Below are 10,232 nucleotides of genomic sequence, written 5' to 3'. Positions count from 1 at the left end.
CTGTATCTTGATCGTCATATGGAAGTCTGCTGGAATAAGAAGGCGTAAACCCACTGTAGGAGAAGTTGTTGGTATACGTTGTCTTTGTGATTGTCATTTGAAAATCGTCTACAATCGCTCTGAGCATCTTATATTCAGACCTATTCTTGATTCTTTCTACATTTGATAAAGACAATAAGCGATGTAAGCCGCTATTGAGATGACTCTGCTCTTTGATCAACGATTCGTGTGTCGAACTCGTGTGTTCTCTCAATTTAGCTTCAATCCCCTTGAGTACGTCTGTATGGTCTTTATATCGGTTGCGCTGATACTTGGCGATTGAATTAAATATTTTAGACATGAATTTCTATATGAAAAGAGCTTTAGTTTTCCATAGCCTGTTGATATATCAGAAATACCTTCACTACAGTCAGCAATACAACAGTGACACTCAAGGTTCCCATGCCCAATAGGATGGCATATCTTAATAGCTGCTGTGTGCTCATCCTGGTGATGGTTGGCTCGGTTGAATAGTATACAATCTGATACGGTAATCTTGAAGGTACTTTTGGTTTCTTTGTTGCATAAATGTGAGTTGATGTTTATCAATCAAATAAGGAACTTACCACTGTTGTTGCTGTAGAAGTAGGAGTGGTAGTAGTAGTTGTTGTTGTCCTTTTAAATGCTTCTTCAATCTCTTCATCTGTTAATCCCTTGTTTTTTAAAAACTGTATTTTCTTTTCCTTTTCTGCATTTTGAACGTTAGGAGAGGATAAAAAGGATACCGCTGACTCAATCAAGTCGTTTCTCATCTTTTTAATTATAAAAATAAAGAGGAAAAAGATTGTTTTTTCTTTTTTATAAATAGCAGCAGTTCAAAATGTTAGATCTAGACGCCTGCTTAGAAAAACTATACAATAAACAGCTATTAGCTGAATGTGTGATTAAAGAAATATGCGAAAGAGCAAAAGAACTATTGATGAAGGAAAGCAATGTTGTTCACATTAGTGCACCAGTAACTGTCGTTGGTGATATTCATGGGTAAATAAATGTGTAACTATTAAAAAGCGCTCTGACCATCTTTTGCATATAGTCAATACTATGATTTAATAGAAATATTTCGGATAGGAGGCTATTGTCCTGATACCAATTATCTATTCCTTGGTATATATATATAAAGAGATAAAGGCTTGTGTTATGATTGACATGATTTCATACTAGGTGACTATGTCGATCGTGGATTATACAGCATAGAGACGATATCCTTACTTGTTTGCTTGAAATTGAGATATCCTGATCGAGTACAGCTCATAAGAGGAAACCATGAATCAAGAGCAGTAACTCAGGTAGATATATTTATTTATAACACATAAGCAAAAAATAACACAAGATAGACCTATGGGTTCTATACAGAATGTATGCGAAAGTATGGATCAACACAAGTGTGGAAGCATTTTACAGATATGTTTGATTATTTGACGTTATCTGTAGTCATTGATAATAGCATATTTTGTGTGCATGGAGGACTATCACCAACTATCCATGTCTTGGATCAAATAAGAATCATTGATCGATTCAAAGGTACATGTTTTTAATGAAAGAAAGAAATAGATATCAATATATGCCATAGAAATACCACATGAAGGAGCTATGGCCGATCTTGTTTGGTCTGATCCTGATCCTGATAAAGAAGAATTTGCAATATCTGCAAGGTAATTTCATACATGTAAATATATCAATTTATACATTTATAAAACATAGGGGAGCTGGATATATGTTTGGTAGTCTAGTTGTTGAAAGATTCTTACATATGAACAACATGAGCCATATCCTGAGAGCACATCAACTGTGTAATGCAGGTTATCAAGTATTATTTAATGACAAATTATCTACTGTATGGTCAGCACCTAATTACTGCTATCGCTGTGGTAATTTAGCATCCATACTCGAAGTGGGTGTGTATGGTGAGAGATATTTTAATGTATTTGATGCTGCACCAGAAAATGAACGTATTCTGGATGGAAATGATACCTACGGAAAGGTAAATTTTATATAAACTTTGATGTTGTCATGGCTACTAATAAAGATAACAGGAAATGGAATATTTCTTATAGTTCGGCATTTTAAATAAATAAACTTGTCTTTTTAACTCAATGTTTCATACTTCCCCTTTGGATTTACCAACGCATGACATATCTCCACAGTATGCCTATAGCAAGTCAAATCCATTGGCAACAGCAAAGCAATCACTAGATATCATCTTAAGTAACCAAGACTCAAAGCAAATATTTTACTTTTTACTGCTCAATCTATCCTACATGTTTGTTCAGTTGGCTTATGGTGTCTGGACAAACTCATTGGGCTTAATTTCAGATGGTACATTGATACATGCAAATATTGTAAAGAACCTTGTTTATCTAATATATATGTCTAGCTATACACATGTTCTTTGACTGCTTAGCGTTGGGTATTGGTCTATTTGCCTCTGTGATGAGTAAATGGCCCTCGAATGCTGAGTACTCCTATGGGTAACAAAAAAAAGATAGAGGGAGAAGAAAAGATATCCAACATCATTACTATAGATACAGTAGAATTGAGACAGTAGCAGCTTATTTTAATGGTGTCTTTTTGATTATGATTTCAACTTCCATCATTGTTGAAGCCATTCAACGACTGATTACCCCGCCAGAAATGAATACCCATCGTTTATTGTTTATCAGCTTTGTAGGATTAGTAGTCAATCTTGTAGGTATTTTTGCTTTTAATCATGGTCACCATCACGGCCATCACCATCATGATCACGGTCATCATCACCATGATCACGGACATAGTGCTAATATGCAAGGTATCTTTGATACTGAAATACTCTTTGCAAGCTAACATTGTCTATATCTGGGACGTGTTTTTAGGTGTCTTTTTACACATCATGGCAGACACATTGGGTTCCGTGGGTGTCATCGCTTCTACCATCCTGATCAAATGGTTTGGCTGGACCGGATTCGATCCTATTGCCTCCTTATTTATCGCAGTCTTGATTATTGCCTCCGTTATACCATTGATTCGACAGTCAGCAGCCGTATTGATGCTTCAATTAGATGATGGGACAATAGCAACGATCGAAGGTACTTTAGAAGAAGTCAAGGCAATGGAGGGTGTCTACAGCATCAGCCATAGTCGCTTTTGGCCATATGAAGCTGAAAGTGTAGTTGGATCACTTCACGTGCAGGTTAAGGATAATGTGGATACCCAAACGCTAAGAAACACCATCACTGCATTATTACATAGTCATATTCACGGTCTTAGAGAAGTCTGTGTGCAGATTGAACTTCAGAGTGCTAAAAAGAAGAATCGCACGGTACCTGAAAAAGGATTCTTTCATTCTCCTCTTGTATATAGCAGTAGTAGTCTTTCTTCCAATGCCCATATTAATTATAGATCAAACACATCTACACCTACACCTATGATCAATAGTCCAGCAGATATCAATAGTAGCAATAGCCCTAATCTTAATCCAATCATCTCTGTTCTTCAAAAGCAAACAAAGAAAGAATAAAAAGTATTTGAGCGTGACTGTGGCCTATCTACCCACTAATTCCAAAAGAACTATTTTGGTAGCCTCCCTTTTCTCTTCTCTTCTCTCTCTCTCTTTTTCTCTTTTTTTTTCCCCCTTGATTTAATATAAACATGGACAACAATACCCCTTGGAGAGGTGGAAGAGGTCGAGGTGGTAATCGAGGACGTGGAGGTGGATCGAACCGTGGTCGTGACCAGGATTTCTTCAATACCAACAATTCGAGTGATGCACCTTCCATTCTGTCACGACTAGGACCTACGAATGCGCCCATCAACGATAACAGAAGCAGCAACTATGATAGAAACAATAACTATGATAGGAACAATAACTACGATAGGAACAACAATTATGACAGGGATAATGGAAGAGTGTTTTCAAAGAATCCTCGACGCAGCAGAAATCAAAGTGGTAACAATGCACGATTCAATAATGAATTTATGGATGAAGACACTGAAATGAGACCGTAAAGATTAAGAATTACACACATTTTCATCTTTCTAACTCTTTAATGTAGTGATACTTCAACTGGAAATATTGTCACTGTAAGTTTTTTACATGAAGCAACCGCACACACAATATATAGTAAATCAATACGCGTACTATGGATATATCTATAATAGGTGAAAGGTTATCCTCCTGGTACTGAAGAAAAATTACTTTCCTTCTTATCAAGAAAATCAAAAGTCCCATGGGCACCTATTCATGTAAGCAACAATTTATTTGTTGTTATCCTTACTTACCTTCCCTTGTTTGTAGATCGATTATGGACCCAATCAGATGCACATTACAGTCATAGATGATACAGTAGCTGGTGGTTTGTGTAGAATGAATAATTTTGCATTTATGAACCAGAACGTAAGCTGATATGAAAAGAATGTCCTTTAAACACGTTTGTTGATGAAGCTTTTGTGTGTGTAGTTGACAATCACCCGAGGAGGAGGAGGAGGAGACGGTGGCAGCAGACCAAACGCACGTCCCAGAAGTGGCCCAAATAATACTAGCGACAACAGTAGTAGTACTGGTGGTGGTGGTGGTGGTGGTGGTGGTGGCAGATCAGCCTATTTAGCAGAATTTTTACGAGAAAGATGGAATCCACAGGCAGGCCATCTCGATTTAGATGATTTACCGCCTACTTCACACAGCATAGCTGTCGTCTTGGCTAAATTACTAACAGAAGCAAAATTTTTATTTGGAGACGCAGTAAGCTTTGTCTATAAAAATGAAAGGATATGCATTAACATGTTCTTGATATGCAGGTTGTTACGCTCTCCTTTGCTAGAAACAAACTCTGGTCTGTGGCACCACTACTCAAAATAACAGAATTGTTTCCAAATTTGAAAAACCTTTCTCTCCAAGATAATGAAATAGCCGAGTTCCGCAGTTTGGATAGACTGTCAAATAAGTTAAACCAGCTTCAAGAACTGGTATTAGTTGGAAATCCTATTCAAACAAAGAATGACTATAGAAAGTAATTTTTTTTAAAAGAAAAATGAAGATTAGTATTGACATGTTTTATGCTGTAGTGAGGTCTTGAAACGATTTCCTTCGGTTCAACGATTAGATTTCCAACCTACTACGACTGTCACTGCTCAAGCATTTTACACACCTTCGGATATACCGGTACCTGTTCGATCAAACTTTTTTGGACAAGATGACTCTCGTATTGCAGCACAAGATTTATTATCCAAGTACTTCCCGTTATTTGACACAAACCGTGAAGCATTAGCAGACTTGTATGATGCACAATCTACATTCTCAGTTATCTTTAGTAACGGTAACTTTAATCAAGAAAGTGTATGGGGAAGTAGTCAAGGTAAACTTGGAAAAAAAGAAAGAAAAAAAATACATAAATGACCAACATATACATGTATAGTTAAACCAAGCCAACGTATTGTAATTGGAAGTGAAAATATCATAAAGCGACTTTGCTCATTACCAGCGACAGTCCATGACCTGTCTAGACCAGATAACTTTGTGACGGATGCATGGCAAACGCACAGCACACAACCTGGTCATCCTGTTATCCTCTTTTTGACCGTGCATGGTGAATTTGCAGAGTCACCTTTAGGAACACCGTTATCTTTTGATCGCACCTTCTTAGTAGCGCCGTCTGCTCCAGGTTCGAGGTGAGTTAGTTACGCATACACAAACAGAGTGATTTTAATTATATAATATATAGAGCGCAAGTAGCTGGCTGGAATTATGTTATTCTGTCGGATTCTCTTATTGTACGTAAATTTTCATGTAAACCTGCGTCCTTAATCACAGCTTAAGGAGAATGTATAAAAGATAAAGAAATAACATTTAAGAATAAAAGAAATGTTTGTCTTCTCTATATGCAATGGTTTTATTGTCATGATTTCATGAGGATAGTATTTATCTTTTCTTTATTCTTGCCCTTCTGCTCACCGCCCCTTTCACCCCTACCTTAACTATATTCTTACATAAGGCAAAGAATAAATAGAAAGAGGGAGTTCATGTGGTGTATGACAGAGAGAAAAAGAAGAGAGAGGAGGCCACTTCCGAAACATGGCTTATTTTGTTTTATTGTTTGATTTTGTGTTACATGCAGGGAATATGAAATGATGTACAGGAATGATACAAATGCTTATAAAAAGAATGGATACCACATGTCATTTGAGCTGATGACGGGTATTTGTGTTTGTGAACAGACATCATCTTGATATGCCTCATCATACATGAGATGAGATGATAAAGTAGGATAAGTGTTAAGGGTGTAATGGTGATAATAGTAGTAGTAATAGCTGTAGTCATAGTAATAGTTATGATAGATGTCTATTAGAGATTGTTGTTGTAAATTACATAATACGTTGCATTCTTCAGTCCAAAGCATGAATGTTTCTGCAGAAATGTGAAGTGAATAGTCTAAGTGTTGTAGTAGTTTTGTTTCTAATGAAATTAAGGTTTTTACGGGTATCATGGATACAAATGACCACTGTAACTATGAGGGATACGGTTAGGGCTAATTTTTTTTTATTTTAGGGTATTTACCATATTGGGTGGTGAGTAATCCTCTGTGTACTTGTACGCCAGTAGTAATGTAACAGTAAATAAAGAATATTCATCTACACATTGATAGTTGTTTGCCAGGATCGATTGGATGTATTTTAGACTAGTAAAAGTCAATACGATATATTCTCGACAACAATAATCCTTTATAAGAAAAAGATTACCCTGTGTATATCACTGACGGAGATATATCGATACATGATAGCAATTTGTAACAAAACACAGTTAGGTTCTTTTGTCGGTCTATATCCAAGTATCTACAGAGCGAGCATGTAACAATCGAGCATAGTTCTGATAATTCTTCAATATTTGTTTTAAATGAAATAGGTTGACTCAAGATCATAAAGAGAATAAAAAGAATGAAGAAGAAAGAGAAGAAAAAGAAGACAATACGAGATGTAAATGGTGACATTAAAATAAATGCACAGCTTAATGTTGTATGACCCTAAGGGAGGGGAATCAAATGAACGAAAATCATAAAGAACAAAGAGAGGAGTTATTAAATACAGGCTTAATAGATTTGCGCTCTCTCTCTCTCTCGCTCTCTTTCTATATATCTCTATCTTACCTGTCTGTCTTCAGAGCTATTTATATTAATATCTTGCTGCTCCTACTCTATAGTCCCCCCTACCTTCTCCTTTTTCAACAAGAACCTCGATGGCATGATGATTTAATAACCGTGCTACTTAGCACGCGACCCAAATATTTAGAAAAAGATTGCATTACTGTCTTTTTAGAAATAGTTACAAACTGACCTTCCTTGTCCTACCGTCAATGACTCTCGAGTGGAACGCGCGCGCGCTCGCGCGTGTGTGCACGTTCAAGACTAAATATATAAAAGAAACCAACTAGTCCGCCTGTACAACAATAGCAGCTCCTGTTTTAACTTGTTATTGATGAACAAAAGGGGATAAAGACGGAAGAAGGCAGAATGCGAGAGTATGGAAGAGGGGGGATTTTCAAGAAAGATGAGTACAACATGTTTTGGAAGAGGAGCCCATAGTGGCATAACATTTCTTTATACTTCTTATTTCTTCTCCCTTTACATTTCGCCCCCTCTCTCCTTCATCTTGAAACTCCTACCCCTTGATGGGATCAACCGCGTTCCATAAAATGAAGTCTATTTCCCTCTTTTGAGGACATAGACTATGTCAGACTCCCTATGAACTATAATAAGATGGAATGGATGGGCTAAAAGTAGCACTTTGATAACAATCATCAGGATGCCGTAGACTTGTAACGTTACCTGACCAACATGACATTTGTCTAACGTCAGAAGGTTCAATGATCGATATTGATTTCACAAGATTATTTATTTGTATAATGTATTAAGCTATAAAATTGAAATAGACAAAAAGGGGGAAAGAAAAAAGAAAAAACTATACACAGATTAATGTTGAGGCTGAAGATTAGGAAACGTACTAAATCCACTTGTTGTTGTTGTACTCGGTGGCCATTGCTCTGATGACTCTTGGTGTTGTTCTGTAGGTGATGATGATTTTTCCGTTTGACCGGGTAATTTACCGGTTCGTTCTAATTCTTCCACTTCTTTTGCGGCTATAAAAAGAATAAAATAAAATATTAAATGAAGGCCCTTTTTGTGTGTTTGCTCCCTTAAACAACTTACTTAGGAATCGTCCCCCAGGACCCCTGGGTCTGCGCATGGCATGTTTATGACGACTTTCATGAAGATAGGGCTTCCTTGCTCGTGTCAGCCTGTTTTGTTCTTCCAGCTTAGCACGAGCTGCTCTTCGTTTTAAAATCCGATGATATTGTTTTGCATTGACATACAAAGGTTCTTCCATCGGCTGCTCTTGTTGCTGAGAAGGAGGAGGAGGAGAATGTGAGGGCTGATCGATAGATCGGCTATAGGTGATTGGAGGAGAATGAACTGCAGCCGACTAATTAAGAAGGACGTTAGCATATGCATACATAGATCAATGCATATTATAATTTATTTATTTTTTACCATCGAGTAAGCTGGTTGTTGATATAATGCCTGATGCCTTGTATCCATTGTTGGTTGCTGTTGCTGCTGTTGTGATTGTGGTTGTTGTATGTCGATAGCGGATGGTTGATAAGGTGTAGCATAGACTTCATGATGAAGCATAGGATGTGGCTGTGATGATGAATCTGTCATATTTTGAACCAATTAAATATGTGCCGCACGCGCAACTGAATAAATAAAGAAGACACGAATCAAAGACGTGTATTGGCTGCTCTATTAAATGAAGAATCACAAGAAAAAGAGGAAAAAGATTGGCTTATCACTACTCAATTTTGTATTCAAAAAAAATTTTCTGCTGTTATGCCAGGGTTCCAAAATGACGTACGCATGACTAAAAGAGAGAGACCTACTTTCTCATCTCAACCTTTTTTTTTGGTTTGCTCTTTTCTTTCTTGGTGAATCTCTTTTTTTTTTTTTTTAAAAATTGTTTAACACCAAAGTGATGATAGTAAAATAGTGATAAACCATTAGTGCGGTGTAAAATGATCATCAGTCCGCACCCTCTCCTTCCCCGACTAGCATAAGGATAAAAAAGGGAATTGGGCTGTGTGAAAGGGAGGGAGAAGTCTTTGCGCACAGAGAGAGAGAGAGAAATGTTGGACATAGTCATCATGTGAATATGTTAAAGTGATGCTACGGCAGCATACATACATGTGCACACATACGCGCACAAATATAAACACTGCATGAACGCATAAATTGAACAATCAAATTCGAAATTTTATGAAACTACAGAGAGAAAGTCGCATCATCAACCTTGATAAATATTAGTACAACGGCTTATTTGTTTGTGTTTGAGGCTTTCGTGTCGATAAACAAAAAAACTATATGAATGGATGTGCAGTTGTTTCTTTTATAATATAGAATGTGGATAGCCATACTAAAGAAGGCTTATAGAGTATGTTCACTCAGTTCAATTCTTTATTATTGTATAAAGAAGAGGAAAGAGGAACACTCTTTGGTGAGGAATTTGATCCATGATAAAAAGTGCACATTGGATGTCTGTTTAGTTTTTGCTAAAAAGGTAAAGCCCACCTGTAGGCAGTAAAGATCACTATCATTAAACCGTCAGGAAAAAGAACGAGTAAGCATTGAGTATTATCCTACAAAAGGGCTATCAAAGACAGTGTAGCCTAAATTGGGTATTCTACCGAGATTATAAGATTTCTTTTTAATCAACACTAAATAGAGATAATAAGTTTTAGTAGCATATTAGATAATAAAGAACTTGATCCTTATTTATCTTTTTATTAAATTGCTGCCTTGCGTAGGTATCGTTTACTTTATAGTAAGCACCTCATTACAAAGTAATAATCAACTACAAATTAAACAGATGACCACGGACACATCATGCCACTTGATATATTGTCACTATCCAAAGAATTACATGTGTGAAGGCATATATTTCACTTGCTAAGTTCATACAAGAAGAGCTTGAATTCATTGTAGACCTGTCCTACAAAAAGGCTACAAAATCATTTGGCTGACGAGACTTATGCAAGTCATTTAGAGTTAAACTCAATGGCGTCGATCAAATATTAGCTTTTATCATCTTTGGAATTCCTCCAAAGTAGAACAAGGAAAAGGTTGCTGCAGCGATTTCGGAATAAATGAGAAATATACGCTTCTGATTTTGCCGCT

The 10,232-nt window shown here is 36.7% G+C and overlaps 7 protein-coding genes across 7 annotated transcripts; 3 read left to right on the top strand and 4 right to left on the bottom strand.

Moving 5' to 3' along the window:
- Window positions 1–14: 14 nt before the first annotated feature.
- Window positions 15–791, bottom strand: RHIMIDRAFT_238513 (uncharacterized protein; the record flags this gene model as incomplete). Its single annotated transcript, XM_023608980.1, has 4 exons — window positions 15–53; window positions 113–346; window positions 399–554; window positions 606–791. The coding sequence occupies 4 exons, from the start codon at window positions 789–791 to the stop codon at window positions 15–17; spliced, it is 615 nt and encodes a 204-aa protein (XP_023465567.1).
- A 68-nt stretch (window positions 792–859) lies between these two features.
- RHIMIDRAFT_285234 (Metallo-dependent phosphatase) lies at window positions 860–2,093 on the top strand (the record flags this gene model as incomplete). The annotated part of the gene is made up of 7 exons (XM_023613254.1): window positions 860–1,020; window positions 1,073–1,143; window positions 1,201–1,325; window positions 1,374–1,560; window positions 1,610–1,691; window positions 1,741–2,020; window positions 2,073–2,093. 7 exons carry the CDS (start codon window positions 860–862, stop codon window positions 2,091–2,093), a joined length of 927 nt encoding a protein of 308 aa, XP_023465566.1.
- Window positions 2,094–2,132: 39 nt separating this feature from the next.
- Window positions 2,133–3,532, top strand: RHIMIDRAFT_203487 (cation efflux protein; the record flags this gene model as incomplete). Its single annotated transcript, XM_023606688.1, has 4 exons — window positions 2,133–2,355; window positions 2,414–2,507; window positions 2,562–2,824; window positions 2,889–3,532. The coding sequence occupies 4 exons, from the start codon at window positions 2,133–2,135 to the stop codon at window positions 3,530–3,532; spliced, it is 1,224 nt and encodes a 407-aa protein (XP_023465565.1).
- A 131-nt stretch (window positions 3,533–3,663) lies between these two features.
- RHIMIDRAFT_238511 (uncharacterized protein) lies at window positions 3,664–5,826 on the top strand (the record flags this gene model as incomplete). Its single annotated transcript, XM_023608979.1, has 9 exons — window positions 3,664–4,016; window positions 4,068–4,095; window positions 4,174–4,257; window positions 4,310–4,408; window positions 4,472–4,753; window positions 4,810–5,021; window positions 5,077–5,366; window positions 5,427–5,679; window positions 5,733–5,826. The coding sequence occupies 9 exons, from the start codon at window positions 3,664–3,666 to the stop codon at window positions 5,824–5,826; spliced, it is 1,695 nt and encodes a 564-aa protein (XP_023465564.1).
- Window positions 5,827–6,161: 335 nt separating this feature from the next.
- Window positions 6,162–6,926, bottom strand: RHIMIDRAFT_238510 (uncharacterized protein; the record flags this gene model as incomplete). Its single annotated transcript, XM_023608978.1, has 3 exons — window positions 6,162–6,515; window positions 6,566–6,686; window positions 6,748–6,926. 3 exons carry the CDS (start codon window positions 6,924–6,926, stop codon window positions 6,162–6,164), a joined length of 654 nt encoding a protein of 217 aa, XP_023465563.1.
- Window positions 6,927–8,128: 1,202 nt separating this feature from the next.
- RHIMIDRAFT_256447 (uncharacterized protein) lies at window positions 8,129–8,990 on the bottom strand. The gene has a single exon (XM_023611230.1). The coding sequence runs from the start codon at window positions 8,721–8,723 to the stop codon at window positions 8,538–8,540; it is 186 nt and encodes a 61-aa protein (XP_023465561.1). The 5' UTR covers window positions 8,724–8,990; the 3' UTR covers window positions 8,129–8,537.
- On the bottom strand, window positions 8,209–8,385 carry RHIMIDRAFT_190910 (CCAAT-binding transcription factor, subunit B; the record flags this gene model as incomplete). The annotated part of the gene is made up of 1 exon (XM_023605940.1): window positions 8,209–8,385. A coding segment is annotated over one exon (177 nt), but the record flags the coding sequence as incomplete, so codon positions are not given.
- Window positions 8,991–10,232: the final 1,242 nt, after the last annotated feature.

The sequence above is a fragment of the Rhizopus microsporus genome (assembly GCF_002708625.1).
Source record: "Rhizopus microsporus ATCC 52813 unplaced genomic scaffold scaffold_10, whole genome shotgun sequence".
NCBI lineage: Eukaryota > Fungi > Mucoromycota > Mucoromycetes > Mucorales > Rhizopodaceae > Rhizopus > Rhizopus microsporus.
This window is presented reverse-complemented; position numbering and strand designations above follow the sequence as displayed.

Excerpts from the sequence above, each read along its gene's own strand:
- RHIMIDRAFT_256447 (XM_023611230.1), bottom strand. The coding sequence starts at position 8,723 with ATGACAGATTCATCATCACAGCCACATCCTATGCTTCATCATGAAGTC.